This window comes from Bos mutus, chromosome 13 (genome assembly GCF_027580195.1).
Source record: "Bos mutus isolate GX-2022 chromosome 13, NWIPB_WYAK_1.1, whole genome shotgun sequence".
NCBI lineage: Eukaryota > Metazoa > Chordata > Mammalia > Artiodactyla > Bovidae > Bos > Bos mutus.
In genome coordinates, this window is record NC_091629.1 from 51,530,146 (window position 1) to 51,553,645 (window position 23,500).

At 46.2% G+C, this 23,500-nt stretch overlaps 1 protein-coding gene across 2 annotated transcripts in view; it reads left to right on the top strand.

The window, feature by feature from the left end:
* Nucleotides 1-12,981: 12,981 nt before the first annotated feature.
* LBP (lipopolysaccharide binding protein) overlaps nucleotides 12,982-23,500 on the top strand; it is a 32,733-nt gene continuing 22,214 nt past the window's right edge. For both annotated transcript variants that reach the window (XM_005895990.3, XM_070382124.1), the window contains exons 1-3: nucleotides 12,982-13,127; nucleotides 15,951-16,065; nucleotides 17,558-17,686. In XM_005895990.3, the coding sequence (XP_005896052.2) occupies nucleotides 13,004-13,127; nucleotides 15,951-16,065; nucleotides 17,558-17,686 (368 nt within the window). In that variant the 5' untranslated portion in view covers nucleotides 12,982-13,003. The remainder of the gene's footprint in view (nucleotides 13,128-15,950; nucleotides 16,066-17,557; nucleotides 17,687-23,500) is intronic.

The window sequence follows — 23,500 nt, forward strand, 5'->3', positions numbered from 1 at the left end:
AAAAAAAAAAAACCTTTTTTTTTCTTTGAAATTCTGGTGATCATGTTGTTTCTTCTTGTTTTATGTTCATTCATTCATTTATTGCCTGTACCTGGTGTGGCCAAGATACAATCATCTCTTTTTAGTTCTCTAATAAACCTTTTGAGCTCCCACATGCCTTCCTGAGCAGAAAGCCCCACTGTCCCTTTTTGAGGACACCCCTCATTCCACACTGCCCAAGAATAATTGGGATTTACTTAGTCCAAAAGGAGTGCGTCTTGCTTTCTAATGTCAGGCCGCGGTCCGTAGTCTGTTCATTGGGGTGTTGTTCCTGCCACTGCAAGATGGTGTCGCTGTTGAGCAGTGATTCCTCACAGTCCACCGTCCTGTGTATTTACTGCGACTGCTGCTCTTCTCACCACCACATGGTGACGCTGTTGAGCAGCTAGCCCCCACAGACTGTTCTCTCTGCTCCATACTTGGGCTCCACCTTGATGGCTCCCTTAGTCCATGCTTTCTGCCCAGCCGTTGTGCCTAAAGCAGAACACTAGGCTAGGAGACAGACGCCATTGGAGTTTTTAGTCCATCACATCCTCAGCTAAAATTAACATTTCCCCATGACTCTCCAGGTGGGGATACCTAGGTGGTGCTAGTGGTAAAGAACCCGCCTGCCAATGCGGGAGTCGTCCTGGGTGGGGAAGGTTCCCTGGAGGAGGGCATTGCAGCCCACTTCAGTATTATTACCCGGAGACTCCCATGGACCGAAAAAGAGCCTGACGGGCTACAGTCCATGGGGTCACAAAGAGTCAGACATGACTGAAGCGACTTGGCATGCACGCATGACTCTCCAGGCTGGTGAGAAAGCAAGGTCACCAGCCCGGACCATCCTTGGACTCTTGGTGAATTTCTTGGAAACCATGGGCCATTTTCTGCTGTGGGACACCAGGTGTGGCCGTCTTAGGCCATTAGATGGATTCTAACTTGAAAGTGATAAAGCGGTCCTCCTTAGCTGCTGACATTTGGTCTGAGACCAGAAGGATGAGGAAGAGTTTGACACAGGTAGCAGGGTTTAGCATGACATGACCAGATTTAGTTATAAAGTTGTGACTTCTGAAAGCACTGGAAAGGCAAGAGTGGAAGGGGGCGGGAACAAATTAGGAGTCTGTTGTCATGCAGACTTCTTCCAGGCTGATGGTAGTAAAAACAGAAAGAAGCATTTGTATTGGAAAAAAAGCAGATAAAAGGTTTTTGTTTTTTTTTTTAATTTAAAAAGAAAAATGTACATGCTTCTGCTAACAGCATTGATTCTCCGTTAATAGAGGTAGACACTCTGGGGCCACACAGCGGAAGGGAGGGATATTGATCAAGCACAGCACACTAATGATTTCATTTAATCCTCACAACACTTTCCATCCCCCAGAGTGGGACCTGTTCAATCCTTTCCGATTGAGTCATGTCCCAGCTTACACATCTGGCAAGTGGCAGAGCTGGGATCCCTGCCCTTTCTGCCATCAGAGCCCAGGCTCTTTCCACTCCTCCCAGATGTCCAAATCTTGACTGTTTGGGGCGTGGCATGTTAAAGGCAGGACTCCTGGGCTCGGGGGCCTAGGTCGTGCACTGTAAAAAGACACCAGGCTGAAGGAACAAAATCCTTTCTCTAATATATCCCCCAAGAAGGTGCACCTTTTTCTATTTACACTTAATGGAAGCACTGAATAGGAACAGAAAAAAGCAGCGTGTTAGGTTGGAAGAAGAGGACAAGTAGGAGCACAGCATGGGATGAGGCCAGGAGGCTTTTAAGACTGTTAAGGGCTCAATAAAGGACAGAAATGGTATGGACCTAACAGAAGCAAAAGATATTAAGAAGAGGTGGCAAGAATACACAGAAGAACTGTACAAAAAAGATCTTCACAACCCAGATAATCACGATGGTGTGATCACTCATCTAGAGCCAGACATCCTGGAATGTGAAGTCAAGTGGGCCTTAGGAAGCATCACTACAAACAAAGCTAGTGGAGGTGATGGAATTCCAGTTGAGCTCTTTCAAATCCTGAAAGACAATGCTGTGAAAGTGCTGCACTCAATATGCCAGCAAATTTGGAAAACTCAGCAGTGGCCACAGGACTGGAAAAGGCCAGTTTTCATTCCAATCCCAAAGAAAGGCAATGCCAAAGAATGCTCAAACTACCACACAATTGCACTCATCTCACATGCTAGTAAAGTAATGTTTAAAATTCTCCAAGCCAGGCTTCAGCAATAGGGGAACTGTGAACTTCCAGATGTTCAAGCTGGTTTTAGAAAAGGCAGAGGAACCAGAGATCAAATTGCCAACATCTGCTGGATCATGGAAAAAGCAAGAGAGTTCCAGAAAAACATCTATTTCTGCTTTATTGATTATGCCAAAGCCTTTGACTGTGTGAATCACAATAAACTGGAAAATTCTGAAAGACATGGACATACCAGACCACCTGACCTGCCTCTTGAGAAGCCTGTATGCAGGTCAGGAAGCAAGTTAGAACTGGACATGGAACAACAGACTGGTTCCAAATAGGAAAAGGAGTACGTCAAGGCTGTATATTTTCACCCTGCTTATTTAACTTCTATGCAGAGTACATCATGAGAAACGCTGGGCTGGAAGAAGCACAAGCTGGAATCAAGATTGCCAGGAGAAATATCAATAACCTCAGATACTGAGATGACACCATCCTTATGGCAGAAAGTGAAGAAGAACTAAAGAGCCTCTTAATGAAAGTGAAAGAAGAGAGTGAAAAAGTTGGCTTAAAGCTCAACATTCAGGCTGCGATCCAAAAGTCTACAAATAATAAATGCTGGCGAGGGTGTGGAGAAAAGGGAACCCTCTTACACTGTTGGTGGGAATGCAAACTAGTACAGCCACTATGGAGAACAGTGTGGAGATTCCTTAAAAAACTGGAAATAGAACTGCCGTATGATCCAGTAATCCCACTGCTGGGCATACACACTGAGGAAACCAGAAGGGAAAGAGACACGTGTACCCCAGTGTTCATCGCAGCACTGTTTATAATAGCCAGGACATGGAAGCAACCTAGATGTCCATCAGCAGATGAATGGATAAGAAATCTGTGGTACATATACACAATGGAGTATTACTCAGCCATTAAAAAGAATACATTTGAATCAGTTCTAATGAGGTGGATGAAACTGGAGCCTCATTAGAGACACTGATGTATAGAACAGTCTTATGGACTCTGTGGGAGAGGGAGAGGGTGGGAAGATTTGGGAGAATGGCATTGAAACATGTAAAATATCATGTATGAAACGAGTTGCCAGTCCAGGTTCGATGCACGATACTGGATGCTTGGGGCTCGTGCACTGGGACGACCCAGAGGGATGGTATGGGGAGGGAGGAGAGGGGAAGGTTCAGGATGGGGAACACATGTATACCTGTGGTGGATTCATTTTGATATTTGGCAAAACTAATACAATTATGTAAAGTTTAAAAATAAAATAAAATTAAAAAAAAAAAAAGCTCAACATTCAGAAAACTAAGATCACGACATCCTGTCCCATCACTTCATGGCAAATAGATGGTGAAACAGTGGAAACAGTGTCAGACTTTATTTTTCTGGGTTCCAAAATCATTGCAGATGGTGATTGCAGCCATGAAATTAAAAGACACTTACTCCTTGGAAGGAAAGTTATGACCAACCTAGACAGCATATTAAAAAGCAGAGACATTACTTTGCCAACAAAGGTCCATCTAGTCAAGGTTATGGTTTTTCCAGTGGTCGTGTATGGATGTGAGAGTTGGACTATAAAGAAAGCTGAGCGCCTAAGAATTGATGCTTTTGAACTGTAGTTTTGGAGAAGACTCTTTAGAGTCCCTTGGACTGCAAGGAGATCCAACCTTGCAGTCCATCCTAAAAGAGATCAGTCCTAGGTGTTCATTGGAAGGACCGATGTTGAAGCTGAAACTCCAATACTTTGGCCACCTGATGTGAAGAGCTGACTCACTGGAAAAGACCCTAATGCTGGGAAAGATTGAGGGCAGGAGGAAAAGGGGACGACAGAGGATGAGATGGTCGGATGGCATCACTGACTCGATGGACATGGATTTGGGTAGACTCCGGGAGTTGGTGATGGACAGGCAGGCCTGGCATGCTGTGGTTCATGGGGTCGCAAAGAGTCGGACACGACTGAGCGACTGAACTGAACTGAAGTGAAGGGCTCTGAATTTTGTTCCAAAAAGTAAGGGAAGCCGTTGGAGAGTTCTGAGCAAGAGAAGGACACGCTCCATATCACATTTTTTAAAGACCCCTCTGCCTGGGGTGGGAGCACAGCTGCTAAGTAGGGGACATAACCCAGCCTCCCCTTACCCCCCACCAAAACCACCACTTCCTCTCCCATTACTCTCTGTGGAGATGGTCAGCCCGCTCCCATTCCTGCCCTCTGCTTTCCAAGACATTCAGGCAGCCCCTGTCCCCACTATCTATAGAAATAAGTGCAATTATCTCTTGTATCTAAACACTGTTGAGTGGAACTCAGTGTGCCCTGGGGAGGTCTCGCTACTGGCTGAGAAATAGGCAGTTGTTTGGGGGTCTGGTGTGAAGAGCATCCCCCAGGACACTCCCAATTATCTGCCACACTGCCTGAAAAACCACTGCTGGAGCAGCTTCTCCCTTCAGGCTGAGCACTGCTCGCTCCAAGTGGTGGCTAATGGGTACGGGGTTTCTTTGGGGGATGCTGAAAATCTTCTAAAATTAGATTGTGGTGGTGCTTGCACAACCCTGTGAATATGCTAAAAACCACTCAACTTACCCTTGAAATGGGTGAATGTTACGGAGTGTGAGATGCATGTCAACAAAGGTGTTGGAAAGGAAGGAAAAAAAAAAGAATTGCTCTCTCTGGACTGCCTGAAAGCTCATCATCAGAGCGGCTTCACTTCTGGTTAAGCATTGCCCTCTTGGGGTTCCTTCCAGCAATTCTGACTTAAATATGAAGCAGGGGTACCCAAGAGAAGGGGAGGTGTCAACCCAAGCCGTCCTGAGCTGCACAACTTTTCCAAATGGATCTCTCTGATCCTCTATTTCCTCCTCTGTAAAGTAGAGATAAAACCTTGCCCTCCTCTTTGGCGTGAGGTTGTTGGGAAGAATGATAAGCTCGTGATGTGGTGATTAAGAGCAGGGGCCGTGGTCCCAGACACCATGGGTTCAAGTCCCTGCTCCGCTATTTATCTGCTGTGTGACTTTGAGCAATTAAATCCCTGTCCTTCAGTCTTCTCATCTGTAAAATGAGGATCATAGTAATAATGGGAGATAGTGATGGACAGGGAAACCTGGCATGCTGCAGTCCACAGGGTCACAAAGAGTCGGAAGCGACTGAGCGACTGAACAACAACAAATAGTGCTAACCACCTCGGGGAGCTGTTATGAGAATCAGATCTGTGTGAAATCTGTATTATGGGATCTGACAAACGGTAATGAAAGTCAGCATTAAACATTAACAAACCACTAATTTTCACTCTACCGTAAGGACTATATCTGACTTGCCACAGTATATTCTCAATGCCTGCCATATGGTTGACACTCAATAAGCATTTATTTTTAAAATGTCCAGATCTGAATCCACCTCTGCGTGGCTCAAAGCCAGTTTGTGATGATTTTCAAATTATGAGCCAAGGCTGGCTGCCTGACCCCAAGAATCAGAACCACGGCCTGGTTGGAAATCTGGGTTCAGTGATGGATTCACTGTGTGGCCGGTCTTCCCTCTCTTGGTCTCAGCCTCCCCATCTGTAAAAGCAAGGGCCCTCTGGACTTCCACGAGAAGAATCCAATAAAGTGAGCTCCGGCAAATATTACAGAATTTTTTCTTGCTGAGACATTTTCACTTTAACAGAAGCTCCTTAGGGTCCCCAAAGCTATTAAGTCCTGGTGAAATGAGGCTAGATTGGATTTCAGATGCTGCCAATTGCAGAGGCAGAGAAGGAGTGGTGGGAGACACAGGAGGGTCTTTGAGTTCCTTATAGTTTCCTGGGGGGGAGTTGTGTGCCTTCATGCCTTCCTGCTCCAGAGGTGTCCTGACATCCTAAGTAGGGGACACAGTCTTGAACCAAACTGAACGTCACTGACTACTATTTATTTTCTTTTTTGGTAAATCCACATGCCTCGGGGCTCGTGTGTATGTGTGTAAGTGTGTGTGTGTGTGTTTCCATGCACACACACAGATTTGCAAGTAACCAGGTTGGAGGAGGAGGCTGCCATAAATATTAATATCAAACTCTGAAGTGCCCTACAGAGATCCAGAATGGCAGGTCTTCACAACATCCTTCTCTTCAGCTAGAGTCGATGTGCTCAGGAGTGCAGGCACCATCATAGAAAACTGCTCAGAAAATAAAGAATGAACAGAGATGTAGAATCCCTGAGCTTGGAGGGAACTTGGATCCCAGTTAGTCTCTTGTTTGCAAAGTACGGTTCAAGATGGGTGCCACCTGGGAGCTTGTTAGAAATACAAAGTCTCGGCTCCCAAAAGAAACTAATGAATCAGAATTTGCATTAACAAGACCCCTGGCGTATCTATGCATTCCACAACCTCCTTATCTGTTCAGCCGCTGACAGGCTCTTGGGTTGTTTCCATGTCCTGGCTATTGTGAATAATGGGGTAATAAACATGAGGGTGCAGATATCGCTTCAACATTCTGTTTTCATTTCCTTTGCATGTATATCCAGAAGTGGAATTGCCGGATCATATGGTAGGTCTACTTTTTTTTTTGGTAGGTCTTTTTAAAAATTTTTTGAGAGATATCCATATTCTTTCCCCAGTGGCTATACCAATTTGCATTCCCACCAACAGTCTATAAGCATTCCCTTATCTCTACATGCAGAAGTTTACATATATACACAATGATATATTATTCAGCTGTAAGAAAGGAGGCAATCCTGCCACTTGCAACAACATGGACCTTGAAGACATTATGCTAAGCAAAATATAAGTAAATAACTGTGTGATGCCATTTATATGTGGAATCTAAAAAGGTTAAGCTCGTAAAAGCAGAGTTGAATGGTGATTACCAGGAGCCAGGGGTGGGGGTAAATTAGGGAGACAGTGTTTGAGGCTCCAAACTTGGAACTCATAGAAAAATAAATCCTGTAGGTCTAACACACAGCATAGAATTACAGACAACAATGTTCTATCATAAACTTCAGAGTTGCTAAGAGACTAGATCTTAATTGTTCCCACTACAAAAAAGAAGTGATAATTGTATGCTTGGTAGAAGTGTCAGCTGATGTTACAGTGGCGATCCTATTACAGTATATAAATATGTCAGGTCAACACACTGTACACCTTAAATTTGTCAATTACATCTCAATGAAAATACATTTTAAAATAAGATAGATCAATAAACAAGATCCCCAGAATCTGAGAAATGCTGTCCTAGTCTAACACCTTTCCCTGCCTTCAGAGGCAAAGTGAGGATCAGAGAAGGCCGTGGTTTTCCCCTGTGTCACACAGACCATCAGGAGTAGGCAGGGATCCAGGCTTCCTAGCTGCCAGCCCATCACATGTTTTGGCTCTGTGTTTCTGCTGCATCCTTCTCCTGGACAGCTCTTGGCTCTCTCCTCTGCAAAACCTCATGTGACCTTCAAGGCCCAAAAGGATGTCAGCTCTCTGCAGAATGTGGCCCCCAGAGACATCCTTGGTGGCAGAGTAAAGTTGCTGTGTCCTCTTCTGTCTTTGACAGGCTACTGTCCCCACATGAGACCTGTGCTGACCTCGGAGAAGAATCCCCAGCTCTCCGCATTTGCTTGAAATACTCAGTGTCCCAACTGTGTCGATCAGGCTCCAGGCAGGAAACAGAATCCAGCTCAGACGGTTCTTAGGATTCGAATGAAGGGGCTATTTATAGAGCTGGGGGACAGGCTGAAAGAAACCCATGAAGGATGGGAAGCCTCCAGGAACTAGCCTCCCTAGGCTTGAAGCAGCAAAGAAAGGAGGTGAGGTGTCCCAGCGCGAGGGGGGATGCTGGAGTCGAGGGGGAGAGGATGTCAGGAATGATGCAGCCATAGCCAGACTGAGATCCAAAGCAAAGAAAGAGCAGGAAGAAGTGCCCTGACCCGCTTTCTTCCTGACCTCTGACCTCTTGCCCTGCTGTCCCATGGCTAAGCCCAACTACAGATAAGGAAACTGAGTCATCCCACCCAAGGTCACTTAGTGGGCGAGCCACAATTCAAACCCAGGCCACCTGGTCCCAGAGTTCATGCCCTTAACCCTTTACTTTTTCTCTTTATGTTCATTCACTCAATTATCTACTATGTGCAGCTCAGTATTCCAGGCACTGTGGTTTCCAAATTCTGAGTTTCCTGATTTCCTTTCGAGACTTCGGTCATCAGAACATAGTAAACACCATTGTGTTAAAAGGGAGAGGGTTTTCTCTTCCGAAGGGCTTGATGGTAGGGGGAGTGACAAGTGGGTTTGGCTTTTGTGGAGGAGGTGGTCAGCCTGGTAGAGGAAAAGTCCAAGGGTTCTGACCAGTGTGGGGCTCATGCTGCTCCGAGGGGCCTCTGCTGGTCCTGGGTCACTGGCAGGGACCTTGAGCTGGGAATCAGCACTGTGAAATGGGGTATTTCCTGCCGTATTGTTACCTAGTCCAAGCTCACTCTGCTTGCCACACAACAGGCCAATGAATCTGAGAGACGAAGTGTTGAGGCAAGGAAGAGGCTTTACATGGGACGCAAATGACCCAGAAGATGGCAGGCTAGTGCCTTAAAATAACCAACTTATTGGGGTTTGAGTGCCAGGTTATTTTATAGATCAGAGAGAAAGAAGTAATGAGGAACTAAAGTCAAAAGGCAGAATAGAAAGAGCGAGGCAGTGGGGAAGCAAAATGAAAGGGTCTTCAGTCTTGTAAAACATCTCCAAGGGAATGGTCAGCCTTTGGAAGGGGTGTGCTAATCTCTTGTAGTCACAGGTGGGCAGGGACAAGTTCAGTTCAGTTCAGTTGTTCAGTCATTTCCAACTCTTTGTGACCTCATGAACTGCAGCATGCCAAGCTTCCCTGTCCATCACCAATTCCCAGAGCCTGCTCAAACTCCCATTCATCGAGTCGGTGATGCCATCCAACTATCTCATCCTCTGTCATCACCGTCTCCTCCTGCTTTCAATCTTTCCCAGCATCAGGGTCTTTTCCAATGAGTCAGCTCTTCACATCAGGTAGTCAAAATACTGGAGCTTCAGCTTCAGCATCAGTCTTTTCAATGAATATTCAGAGCTGATTTCCTTTAGGATGGACTGGTTGGATCTCCTTGCAGCCCAAGAGACGCTCAAGAGTCTTCAACATTATAGTTCAAAAGCATCAATTCTTTGTTGCTCAGCTTTCTTTTAGTCCAACTCTCATGTCAACACAGGACTACTGGAAAACCCATAGCTTTGACTAGACGGACTTTGGTGGCAAAATAATGTCTCTGCTTCTTAATATGCTGCCTAGGTTGGTCATAGCTTTTCTTCCAAGGAACAAGCATGTTTTAATTTCATGGCTGCAGTCACCATCTGCAGTGATTTTGGAGCCCAAGAAAATAAAGTCGGTCACTGTTTTCATTGTTTCTCCATCTATTTGCCATGAAGTGATGGGACCAGATGCCATGATCTTAGTTTTCTGAATGTTGAGTCTTAAGCCAGCTTTTCCACTCTCCTCTTTCACTTTCATCAAGAGGCTTCTCAGTTCTTCTTTGCTTTCTGCCATAAGAGTGGCATCATCTGCATATCTGAGGTTATGGATATTTCTCCCTGCAATCTTGATTCCAGCTTGTGCTTCATCCAGCCCAGCGTTTCTCATGATGTACTCTGCATGTAAGTTAAATAAGCAGGGTGAAAATATACAGCCTTGACGTACTCCTTTTCCTATTTGGAACCAGTCTCTTGTTCCATGTCCAGTTCTAACTGTTGCTTCCTGACCTGCGTACAGATTTCTCAGGAGGTAGGTCAGGTGGTCTGGTATTCCCATCTCTTGAAGAATTTTCCACAGTTTGTTGTGATCCACACAGTCAAAGGCTTTGGCGTAGTCAATAAAGCAGAAGTAGATGTATTTCTGGAACTCTCTTGCTTTTTCTATGATCCAGTGGATGTTGGCAATTTGATCTCTGGTTCCTCTGCCTTTTCTAAATCTAGCTTGAACATCTGGAAGTTCACAGTGGACTGTTGAGGCCTGGCTTAGAGAATTTTGAGCATTACTTTGCCAGCGTGTGAGATGAGTGCAATTGTGCAGTAGTTTGAACATTCTTTGGCATTGCCTTTCTTTGGCATTGCCCTTCTTTGGGATTGGAATGAAAACTAACCTTTTCCAGTCCTGTGGCCACTGCTGAGTTTTCCAAATTTGCTGGCATATTGAGTGCAGCACTTTAACAGCATCATCTTTTAGGAGTTGAAACAGCTCTGCAGGAATTCCATCACTTCAACTAGCTTTGTTTGTAGTGATGCTTCCTAAGGCCCACCTGACTTTGGACTCCAGGATATCTGGCTCTAGATGAGTGGTCACACCATCGTGGTTATCTGGGTTCTGAAGATCTTTTTTGTGTAATTCTAACAAAGGCACCTTAATTTACGTTCAAACAGAGGGGCAGGGTCCTCCAGGCAAGCTGGTAAGTATGATTATAATAACAAGAGCAATGAAAAGCAAGTCAAGGAAACAGTGTCCAACATAGAGTCAGAATTGGCTTCCTCCCTGCAACAATATGAATGAACAAAGACTACCTGTCATCTAGCAGCCATCAGACCGCAGTCACTCCTGAAGGTGAGCCCCAAGGAAACTCTGGATGTGAAAACACAGGATACTGGTCCCAGAGAGCTGAGGTGCATGTCAAATAAATGATTTCAGTGAGTCCAGACTCTTGTATCTTCCCATACATAGAAAAGAGCTAAATTCCTTAACTTGGGGTATCTGGTTTTCTTTAACAATAACCTTTTGATGTTCAGACTACCTGCCCTTTATTGCACAACTTCTGTATAACCTGGGTCCCTACCTCGCCTGCTTGGAGCAGTTCTCTCAGGGTTCCTTGAGATGCTTGAGGTCCAGGCTTGAAGTCCTAAAAATTCACATCAAATAAAACATAACTCTCAACTTTCAGGCTGTGAATATTTTTGAAGTCCACAACATCTGTGGGGGTAGAGGCCAGGCCTGGGGCCCTGGGGCAGGCTGTCAGGGTGGGGGAAGGTCTAAGGTCCAAAGCTCACTACTACAGGAACTCCCGCCCCTGCAAACAGCCCCCAATCTGGATATTCTGAGACTGATGCCAAAGGAAGGGCAATTTCTGTGTCCCCATGAGGTCCTCACTCTTTAGACTGTCTCCCCTCCCCACCATCTCCAAGCTGAAAAAGCCCTGGGAGTCACCTGCTTTATCCCCTTCATTTTACAAGGGAAACAGATGCACTCTAGGAGACAAGGTGTGCTGAGGGATCCACGGCCAGGTGGGGCAAGGTGGGAACCCTGGTTTACGGGTTCCCAGCCCAGAGCCCCCCACTCTGCCCTGGCAGGCTGAGTCCAAGGAGCAGAGGCCCCCAGGCACACTGCCACCAGGCCTTTGTCCTTGCTCTTTGCTGGCCTGGTATGGCTTTTCCTAAAGGCCACTCCTCCTCATCCTTAGGGTCCCTGCTCAGCACATCACCTCAGAGAAGGCTTCTCTAACCATAGTTCTGCAATGGCTCCCACAAAGCCAGGTTCAAATCCCTGATGGGTGATGATGGCTTAATCACTTCACCCCTCTGAGCCTGTTTCTTCAGCTCAAAAGGAGATTAAAATCCCATAAAGGGCTGGTGCAGGCTGAGAGGCGGCAATGTAGCATATGCAGCATGGTGCCCCCCATGTAGTAGGTGCTCAATAAATGCTGGTTTCCTGCCAGTTCTCACCCAATGCTCGAAGAAACACAGGACGCAAAAGGTTGAGCACTGCCCTCAGGACCACTTAGGTTACTTTCAGGGGTTGGGGTGAGGCCAGTGCAGTCCGAAATCCTCAGCCTGATAGATACAAACAACAGGGCACAGAGAAGCCCAGCATGGGCCTCCCTGTACTTAGTGTGGAAGTTCAGATCCCAAGCCCAATTCCAGTGTCTTTTATGACCCTGCCACGGTCAGGGTGTTGAGGCACTCCAAAGACCCATCCAATTTCAAGGAGCGGGCACAATTTCAATTTCAAGGAGACCTCAGCTTTTGATGGAAAGAGTATCAAAGAATTTGTGGACTTATTTTTGTGCTAAGTTGCTTTGGTAGTGTCCAACTGTTTGTGACCCCCATGGACTACAACCCGCCAAGCTCCTCGTCCACGGGATTTTCCAGACAAGAATACTGGAGTGGGCTGCCATTTCCTCCTCCAGAAGGACTTATTTTTAAAAGACCACAATTACAGAAAAGCAGAGAGTGGCTAGTGCTTCCCAGATGGCACTAGTGGTAAAGAACCCACCTGCCAATCCAGGAGACAGGAGATTCTCGTTCGATCCCTGGGGTGGGAAGATCCCCTGGAGGAGGGCAGGCAGGAGTTCAGGGATTGGCCAAGTTGCCTTCCAACAACTTTTACCATCAGCGGGGTTTGAGAAAACCTGTTTCCCAATAGGAGGCAGGGAGGGTGGGATGGGGCGGGAAATTTTTTTACAGAAACAGAATTGAGTATAACTCAACTGGCTTTGATTCCCAGTTCTGCCACCTGCCAGGGTGTGTGAGCTTGAGCCGGTGACATGGCCTCTCGAAGCCTCAGCTTCCTTGTCTATAAAACCCAGGCCTTCCTGGAAATGAACGTGGGGCCTTTTTGTGGGAAGGGTGGACGGAGTGTCATCTGGACCCAGGCCAACCCACCCTCTCTCCCAGGCAGTGCCAACTGGGCTTTTAAATGACCCGTGACCCCAACAGTGTTGCAAGCAGGTTCCAGTCACTTGGCCTCCCCTTCCTGGTCCCAGGAACCCGCCCCACTCAGGAGCCGCCCCAGCCCTCAGGCCTTGGCTATTTAAGGGAGCTGGGCCCAGTCGGAGGCTGCGACAGATCCAGCCCAGCCCCCTGGGAATCCAGGATGGTGACCTCGACGGGCACCCTGCCCTCCCTCCTGCTGGGAACCCTGCTCACGTTCACCTCCGGGGCCCTGGGGGCCAATCCCGGCCTTGTCGTCAGGATCACCGACCAGGGCTTGGAGTACGGTAGGGAGCCGCGGCTGTCAGCTGGATTGGCTGACCTGCTTGGCCCCAGGCTGCTCTGGGGACAGCTGGGGACACAGAGGGGACTCTCTCCCTCAGGGTGGTGCAGGCTTCCCGGTCAGGCAGCCCTGGCTCGGGGTCTGGCCTTGTCACCCAAACATTGGACCACGTGGGCATGTTGCTTGTCTAGCCAAACAGAGATAAAGATTTGGGGGCGAATGTTTGGTTCGGGAGATGATTCCAGGAAACGCTGTAGCAGGATTGTCACATGAGATGGGGACAGAGGACAGCCAGGAGAGGCATGTCAGTGAGCCAGCTATTGCCCCTGTGATGGGAACAGTTTTGCTGGAAAATTCTTGCTCAAGTTCTAAAACACACGCCTTAGAACTAGAGGTTAGAATGGTGGTGACCACCCAGAAGGGGCACAGAGAGCCTGCAGGGGTGCTGAGAATGCCCTGTGTTTTGCTCAGGGTGTTGGCTACATGGGTGCATAAACATGTAAGAATTACCTCCCAGTAGGTTCCCTGGTGACTCAGATGGTAAAGAATCTGCCTTCAATGCAGGAGACCCCGAATGATCCCTGGGTTGGGAAGATTCCCTGGAGAAGGGCATGGCAACCCACTCCAGTATTCTTGCCTGGAAAATTCCATGAACAGAGGAGCCTGGTGGGCTACAGTCCATGGGGTCACAAAGAGTCAGACAGGACTGAGTGACTAACACTTTTAATAAGACAAGTGCCTTTTAGGTTGTATTTCTACAGATGTTATATTTCAATTTTAAAGAATGAGCAAAAGTAAAACTGTATTTTATTTTTTATTGATGTATAGTTGATTTACAGTAATGTATTAGTTTCAGGTATACAGCAAAATGATTCGGTTCTTTGCAGATTATATTCCATTATAGATTATTACAAGACATTAAATATAATTCCCTGTGCTATACAGTAAATCCTTTTTGCTTATTTATTTTATATATAGTTCATATCTGCTAATCACATACTCCTAATTTGTCCCACCATCCACATTCCATAATCATGTCTGTTTTCGATGTCTGTGAGCTTGTTTCTGTTTTGTATAATAATTCATTTGTAATTTTTTTTAAGATGCTAAAACAAAGCCTCAGAAATCATCTGTCCAAAGGGCAAGGGATTGGTGGTATTTATATAACCCTCTCCACAGTACTTGATGGAGAGCTGCTCCTCACATATATGGAGCCTCAATTGCCTTATCAGTTCAAATGGGATAATAACATTCCCTCAGGAAGAGTTGTTGGGAGCCCAGATTGGCTGGAGACAGACAGAAGGCAATCAAGGAAGCCTTCTTGGAGGAGGTGAGGTAGAAATGATACGTGAGAGTTAGCCAGGGACAAGGGATAGCGTTTTGGGTGAGTACCAGTTCCTGTGTGTGCGGGAGGGAGAGCTGCAAAGTGGTAAGAGGCAGAGTGGGGGAGCTCAGTGGTCATCTGTGTACACACATCCACTCCAAAGGTGTGGTACAATCCAGGGTCTCTCATACCTGCAAATAAACAGAAAGTCCTAGTGTGAATACTGTTTATATTGAAACTCTAGATCAGGCAAAATTTTCCTCTTGTTCCTTTCCGCTGTGTAAGTGTAACCAGTCCTCCAGAGCTGGACATTTTGGTTCCTTTCCATATTTTTAAACAAGATCCACCCTGCTTTGACCTCCTGGGTGTTTACTGAGTGCTTCGTGTGTGCCGGGCACCATGCAAGAGTGCTTTTTATCCTGCCAGACTCCTTTTGGCTTTGCAAAGATCTCTCTCTCTCTCTTTTTTTAAACGTTTTTCTTTTCTTAGATTTTTTTTTTTTGGTTTAACAATTTTATTTATTCATTTATTTAGGCTTTGCTGAGTCTTCACTGCTGTGCGGGCTTTCTCTCGTTCTGGCAAGCGGGGCCTACTCTCTCGTTGTGGCACATGGGCTTCTGACTGTGGTGGCTTCTCTCGTGGACCATAGGCTCTAAAGTGCACGGGCTCGGTAGTTGTTGCACATGGGACCCTCGGCAGGTGGAATCTTCCCAGACTAGGGATTGAACCCATGTCCCCTGCATTGGCAGGAGGACTTAACCACTGGACCACCACGGCAGTCCTGCAGTGATCTCTTTTAATCCTCATGCCACCCCAGTGAGCAAAGTATTGCTGTCATTGCTTTTGGACAGACAGAGAATGCCAAGGTTGAGGACTTGCTCAAGGTCACCCAGCTAGAAAGACACAAATGCCAGGATCCTAGCCCTAAAATCCTTGCAGTCTGTTCTACACAGGCAGACAATGTGAAGGAAAGGAAAGAGGCCCAGCCACCAAGCACACAGCACTCCTCTCTCGTGGAGCTGCTGACAAAGACAGACCTGTTTTCTCATCCATAAAATGGGCATGAACATAACCACCCCACCTGCAATGCCGAGATGCTCCTGAATATCTCTCCTGCCACTTGGTGCTCTTGGGCATGCGTGTGTGTTCAGTCACTTCAGCCGTGTCCAACTCTTGCAACCCCGTGGATTGCAGCCTGCCAGGCTCGTCCATCCATGGGGATTCTCCAGGCAAGAATCCTGAAGTGGGTTGTCCTCCTCCAGGGGATCTTCCTGACCCAGGGATCAAACCTATGGCTCCTGCCACTCCTGCATTGCAGGCAGATTGCTTACCCATGGAGTTCCCCTCTAGTCCCCTGCTCTAGAGGGGCTCAATAACCTGCAACCATAATAATGCTAAACAGAAAGTTGACCTCTTTCCCCAGGACAGGTAGGAGCCACTGAAGGGTTTAGAGGGAGGGAGGCAGGCCAATCAAGCTGACTCCCAGCCTTTTTGTGTCCTCAGTGGCCCAAGAGGAGCTGTTGGCTCTGCAGAGTAAGCTGCACAGAGTCACACTGCCCAACTTCGACGGGGACGTCAGGATCAAACATTTTGGCAGTGTGGACTATAGATTCCACAGGTGAGGCTCCGAGGTGGCTGAGCAGGGCCTGTGGGTGGTGTCCAGACAGGAAGGGAGAGAGATCCCCAGGATGGCTTAAGACCTCTCTGGGGCAGGCAGTGGTGGGATGGCTCCTCAAAGAGTTCAGAGGGAAGTTCTGGAAGGAACTTGGGCCCTTCATTTGCTCATACAACAAATATTAATGAAGAGCCACTAGCTATGTGACCTGAGCCTTTGTTTCCTTATCTGTAAAATGGGGATAACTTTCTGCCTCTTTGGAGTGATAATCCAGGCTCTGGCCTGACACTGGATATAGTCTGGAAGGGAAGATAGACCTTAAGTTTTTTTTGTAAATAAACCTTTAAATTTAGATATAGTAACCCAACTCTTGAAGCTGAGGTTGGCACATCTGGAGGAGTCAAGGAAGGCTTCCTGAAGGGAGTGGCATTTCACCTGAGTCTTCAAAGGATATTTAGACCAGAGCAGCTGATGCTTTAAAAAGAAAGGCATCAGGCTTTCCAGGTATCTCAGTGGTAAAGAGTCCACCTGCAAAGCAAGAGACACGGGTTCAATCTCTGATCCTGGAAGATCTCACATGCCTCGGAGCAACAAAACCTGCGTGCCATAACTGTTGAGGCTGTGCTCTAGAGCCCGGGAGCCGCAACTACTGAGCTCGTGTGCTGCAACTGCTGAAGTCCGAGAGCGCTAGAGCCTGTGCTCTGCAACAAGAGAAGCCGCTGTGATGAGAAGCCCTCGCACCGCAACTAGGAAGTAACTCACCCTCACCGCAACCAGAGAAAAATTGTATGCAGCAGTGAAGACCCAACCCAGCCAAAAATAAATAAATAAATATCTTCTAAAAAGACATCAATCACTTTTTGAAGGCTTGACAACGGAGCAGGGACAACTGAGCCCATGACTCATCACACCCCTCTCTGCTCACCACCGATGGCTTCTTCCAGTCCTTCTTTTATTCAGTCCGTCACTAAACATCTATCAAGCACCCACTGTGCACCAGGCAAAGAAAAGGGAACTTGACCATTCCTTTCCCACCGACAGCCCGAGGATGCGTATGGTCTGGGTTTGCTTCTCCCAGGCCTTTCGTGTCTCTTCTTGAGCCTTCCCTCAGCCTTCTCTGAATGAGGTCCCCCCCTGCATGTGGAGAGGAAAGCAATAATGGGCTGCATCTCGCACCTTACTTGGAGTCCCAGCCAGGGTCGTGAGATCTGTGGGCTCTGATCCTGACTGTGTGACTCTGGGCAAATGCATGCCTTCCAAGAAATTCTCTTTCCCCCTGTGTGAAAAGGGAACCTGAACAGTTTTGACCCCCTCTGTGAGACCAAGTGATGCAGTGCATGCAAAGTACTTGGCAAGGCTGCATGGTTAGCTCAGGGCACACAGCAGGTAAGTAGGAGTTGGGTACCAGGTCCCAGGGTGAGAGCAAGACCCCTGCAGAGACTAGACCTGCCTCTGCCTCCACGCTGATGCCTCTTCTGTGGGTCTCTCTCCCCAGCCTGAACATTCAGAGCTGTAAGCTGCTCGGCTCCGCTCTGAAGCTCCTCCCCAATCAGGGCCTGCATTTCTCTATCTCCGACTCCTTCATCCAGGTCACGGGCGACTGGAAGGTGCGCAAGAGGATACTGTAAGTTGGCTGTGCTCCCAGGCCCTCGGAACCTTGACCTTGGCTTTCATTCCATCTTTCTTGGGTCCAGGGTGTTCCTAGCTTTCCCCACAGCAGACCCCCAAGGCAAGAATTCAAGTGCAAGTACTTTATCTGGTGAGTGATTCAGGGAAACATCCAAGGACTGTACAGAAGTGAGGTGGGGAAGAAAGGAGTCGGCTTGGCAGCCACTGGAGCTCAACCCTCCCAGGGACAACCGTCTTGGGGACATTGTAGGCAGAGCGCACCTCTGAGTTACCCCAGTCTCCTGTTTGCCGTTGGTCAAGGGTGGGCTGACCTCTTCAGCATTTTGAACTGTTCTCTGACTTCTGAGGTCGTTGGATGGAAGGTGGGTTAGTCTCCTCAGGCTGCCATAATGGAATGTCACAGACTGGGCCAGAGCAGGGGTGGTTAAACAATGGGAATTTTTTTTTTTCTCACACTTCTGGAGGCTAGGAGTTCAAGATCAAGATGTGGGCAGATTGAGTTTGCTCTGAGGCTTCTCTCCTGGGCTTGCAGATGGCTGCTGTCACCATGTCCTCACATGGCCATCCCTCTGTGAGCCTGCACCCCTGGTGGTTCTCTGTGTGTCCAGATCTCCTCTTCTTAGGAGGACAGACTGGACTCTAGGCCACCCTAATGGCCTCATTTTAACTGGATCACTTCTTTAAAGGCTCTATCTCAAATACGGTCAAATTCCGGGAACTAAGTGGCCTTTAACATACAAATTCAGGGGACACAATTCAACCCGTAACAGGAGGGCAAATACGGGTGACCTGGCCATGCTGACACTGTAGACCTGCTCTGTCCAATATAGTAGCCTTTGCCCCCACGTCCTTACTGAGTACATGAAAAGTGGCCGGAACAGATGGAGATCAATTGTAAGTGTAAAACACTAGATTTGAAGACTTAGTACAAAAAAGAACATAAGAAATCGCATTAATAATGTTTATGTTGATCACATTTTGAAATGATAATCATATACTATTCAAATTATTCTCACTCCTTTAATTTTGCTTTTTTTAAATGTGGCTACTAGAAAATTTTAAATTTACCCATGTAGTTCACATTGTATTTCTGTTGGACAACACTGCTTTAGAAAGATGCTCAATATGTAGATCAGTATATTGGGCTTCCTTGGTTGCTCAAATGGTAATGAATCTGCCTGCAAGGTGGGAGATCTGGGTTCGATCCCTCAGTCAGGAAGATCCCCTGGAGAAGGAAATGGCAACCCACTCCAGTATTCTTGCCTGGAGAATCTCAATGGCAGAGGAGCCTGATGGGCTACAGTCCATGGGGTCATGAAGGGTCAGACACGACTGAGCAACTAACACTTTCATATAGGTCATCAATTGTTGTTGTTCAGTAGTTAAGTCCTGTCCAACTCTTTGTGACCCCATGGACTACAGCATGCCAGGCTCCTCTGTCCTCCACTTCTCTTGGAGTTTGCTCAGATTTGTGCCCATTGAGTCAGTGATACTATCTAACCACTTTTTTCTCTATCAACCCTTTCTCCTTTTGCCTTAAATTTTTACCAGGGTCAGAGTCTTTTCCAGTGAGTCAGCTCTTCACATCAGGTAGCCAAAGTATTAGAGTTTCAGCTTCAGCAACAGTCCTTCCAATGAATATTCAAGGTTGATTTCCTTTAGGATTGACTGATTGGATCTCCTTGCAGTCCAAGGAACTCTCAAGAGTCTTCTCCAACACCACAGTTCAAAAGCATCAGTTTTTTGGCGCTCAGCCTTCCTTCTTCATGATCCAACTCACATCCAAACCTGACTACTGAAAAGCCATAGCTTTGACTACATGAACCTTTGTCAGCAGTCATTAATATTTGCATATTAATTCAATTTCCTTGACAGGAATCAGGCCATACTCTTCAAGATCTCTTCATATGACCATATGAATATCTAGCTCATTCTTTTTTTAAACTTCTTTTAATGTAATATTTTTACCGAGGTGAAATTCACATGACATTTTAAAGTACCCAATTCAGTGGCATCTATTACATTTACAGTGTTGTGCGACCGCCACCTCTGCCTAATTCCACAATATTTCCATCTCCCCAAAAGATGCTCCATACCCATTAAGCACTCACTCCCCATTTGCCCCTCCCCCAACCCTGGGCCACTGCCAGTCAGCCTCTGTCTCTATAGATTTGCCGATCTGGGACCTTTCATATACATGACATCATACAGCACACGTATTTTTCTGGCTTTTGTCATGCAGCATAATATTTTTTAAAAATATTGGTTAATTAATTTGGCTGCACCAGGTCTCAGTTATGGTACACAGTATCTTCAGCCACGTCATGTAGTAAACTCTACTCCCTGACCAGGGATCAAACCCACACCCCCTACATTAGGAGTGCAGAGTCTGAGCCGCTGAACCACCAGGGAAGTCCCTTATGCAGCATAATATTTTTGAGGTTCATCCACACTACAGCACATATCGGTGCTTTATTCCTTTGTATGAATGAGTAATATTTCACTGTATAACTGGACCACATTTGACCTCATTCTTTGTAAAGGCTTCATCACATAGATGCCCACGACTTATTGAACCTGTTCTGACTAGTTGACATTTAAGCTTAATTCCTCATTTCTTGCTATTCCGCATGATGCTTCAGTGAACTTCCCCACACAAATATCTTGACAGGATAAGCCACAGACTAAAGACTTAGAAGTAAAATTACTGAACCAAAGCTATGTAGTTACAATCAGGATCAGTTCAGCTCATTTCAGTCACTCAGTCGTGTCTGACTCTTTGCAACCCCATGGACTGAAGCACACCAGGCTTCCCTGTCCATCACCAACTCCTGGAGCCTGCTCAAACTCATGTCCATCGAGTCGGTGATGCCATCCAACCATCTCATCCTCTGTCGTCCCCTTCTCCTCCCACCTTCAATCTTTCCCAGCATCAGGGTCTTTTCCAATGAGTCAGTTCTTCCCATCAGGTGGCCAAAGTATTGACGTTTCAGCTTCAGCATCAGTCCTTCCAATGAATGTTCAGGACTGATTTCCTTGAGGATTGACAGGTTTCATCTCCTTACAGTCCAAGGGACTCTCAAGAGTCTTCTCCAAACCCACAGTTCAAAAGTATCAATTCTTTGGCGCTAAGCTTTCTTTATAGTCCAACTCTCACATCCATACTTGACTACTGGAAAAACCATAGCTTTAACTAGATGGACTTTTGTTTCTGTTTTTTAATATGCTGCCTAGGTTGGTCATAGCTTTTCTTTCAAGGAGAAAGTGTCTTTTAATTTCATGGCTGCAGTCACCATCTGCAGTGATTTTGGAGCCCCAAAATATAAAGTCTCTCACTGTTTCCACTGTTTCCCCATCTATTTGCCATGAAGTGATGGGACCTGATGCCATGATCTTAGTTTTCTGAATGTTGAGTTTTAAGCCAACTTTTTGACTCTCCTCTTTCACGTTCATCAAAAAGCTCTTTAGTTCCTCTTCACTTTCTGCCATAAGGGTGGTATCATCCACACATCTGAGGTTATTGATATTTCTCCTGGCAGTCTTGATTCCAGCTTGTGCTTCCTCCAGCCCAGCGTTTCTCATGATGTACTCTGCATAGAAGTTAAATAAGCAGGGTACAATATACAGCCTTGGTGTACTCCTTTCCCAGTTTGGAACCAGTCTGTTGTTTCATGTCCAGTTCTAACTGATGCTTCTTGACCAGCATACAGTTTTATCAGGAGGCAGGTCAGGTGGTCTGGTATTCCCATCTCTTGAAGAATTTTCCAGTTTGTTGTGATTCACACAGTCAAAGACTTTGGTGTAGTCAATAAAGCAGAATAGACGTTTTTCTGGAACTCTCCTGCTTTTTTGATGATCCAATGGATGTTGGCAATTAGATCTTTGGTTCTTTTGCCTTTTCTAAATCCAGATTGAACATCTGGAAATTCTCAGTACTTTGAAGAATTTTGCTTGGAGAATTTTGAGCATTACTTTACTAGTGTGTGAGATGAGTGCAATTGTGCAATAGTTTGAACATTCTTTGATATTGCCTTTCTTTGGGACTGGAATGAAAACTGACATTTTCCAGTCCTGTGGCCACTGCTGAGTTTTCCAAATTTGCTGGCATATTGAGTGCAGCACTTTCACAGCATCATCTTTTAGGATTTGAAATAGCTCAACTGGAATTCTATCACCTCCACTAGCTTTGTTCGTAGTGATACTTCCTAAGGCCCACTTGCCTTCACATTCCAGGATATCTGGCTCTAGGTGAGTGATCACACCATCGTGGTTATCTGGGCCCCGAAGATCTTTTTTGTATAGTTCTTCTGTGTATTCTTGCCACCTCTTCTTAATATCTTCTGCTTCTGTTAGGTCCATACCATTTCTGTCCTTTATTGTGCCCAATTTTGTATGAAATGTTCCCTTAGACATCTCTAGTCTTTCCCATTCTATTGTTTTCCTCTATTTCTTTGCATCGATCACTGAGGAAAGCTTTTGTATTTCTCCTTGCTATTCTTTGGAACTCTGCATTCGAATGGGTATATCTTTCCTTTTTTCCTTTGCCTTTAGCTTCTCTTCTTTTCTCAGCTATTTATAAGGTCTCCTCAGACAACTATTTTGCCTTTTTCCATTTCTTTTCTTGGGGATGGTCTTGATCACTGCCTCCTGTACAATGTCATGAACCTCCATCCATAGTTCATCAGGCACTCTATCAGATCTAATCCCTTGAATCTATTTCTCACTTCCACTGTGTAATCATAAGGGATTTGATTTAGGCCCTACCTGAATGGTTTAGTGGTTTTCCCTACTTTCTTCAATTTAAGTCTGAATTTTGCAATAAGGAGTTGATGATCTGAGCCACAGTGAGCTCCTGGTCTTGTTTTTGCTGACTGTATAGAGCTTCTCCATCTTTGGCTGCAAAGAATATAGTCAATCTGATTTCGGTATTGACCATCTGGTTATGTACATGTGTAGAGTCTTCTCTTCTGTTTTTGGAAGAGGGTGTTTGCTATGACCAGTGTGTTCTCTGGGCAGAACTCTATTAGCCTTTGCCTTGTTTCATTCTGTACTCCAAGGTCAAATTTGCCTGTTACTCCAGGTATCTCCTGACTTCCTACTTTTGCATTCCTGTCCCCTATAATGAAAAGGACATCTTTTTTGAGTGTTAGTTCTAGAAGCTCTTGTAGATCTTCTAGAACCATTCAGCTTCAGCTTCTTCAGCATTACTGGTTGGGGCACAGACTTGGATTACTGTGATATTGAATGATTTGCCTTGGAAATGAACAGAGATCATTCTGTCATTTTTGAAATTGCATCCAAGTACTGCATTTCAGACTCTTGTTGACTATGAGGACTCCTCCATTTCTTCTAAGGATAGACCCCACCAATCTGTGTTCCTGATGTGTTCTCTCAACCAGTGTTTGGTTTCCTCATATCTTCACAAGCACTGGGTATGAAAATCTGCTAAACTTTTTATCTCTCCAATAGATGAAAACTGGCATCGTTATTTTCATTTTTAATCACGTCTCATGTGCTTATGGAGAAGGCAATGGCACCCCACTCCAGTACTCTTGCCTGGAAAATCCCATGGGCGGAGGAGCCTGGTAGGCTGAAGTCCATGGGGTCGCTAAGAGTCAGACACGACTGAGCGACTTCACTTTCACTTTTCACTTTCATGCCTTGGAGAAGGAAATGGCAACCCACTCCAGTGTTCTTGCCTGGAGAATCCCAGGGACGGGGGAGCCTGGTGGGCTGCCTTCTATGGGGTCGCACAGAGTCCGACACGACTGACGTGACTTAGCAGCAGCAGCAGCATGTGCTTATTTGT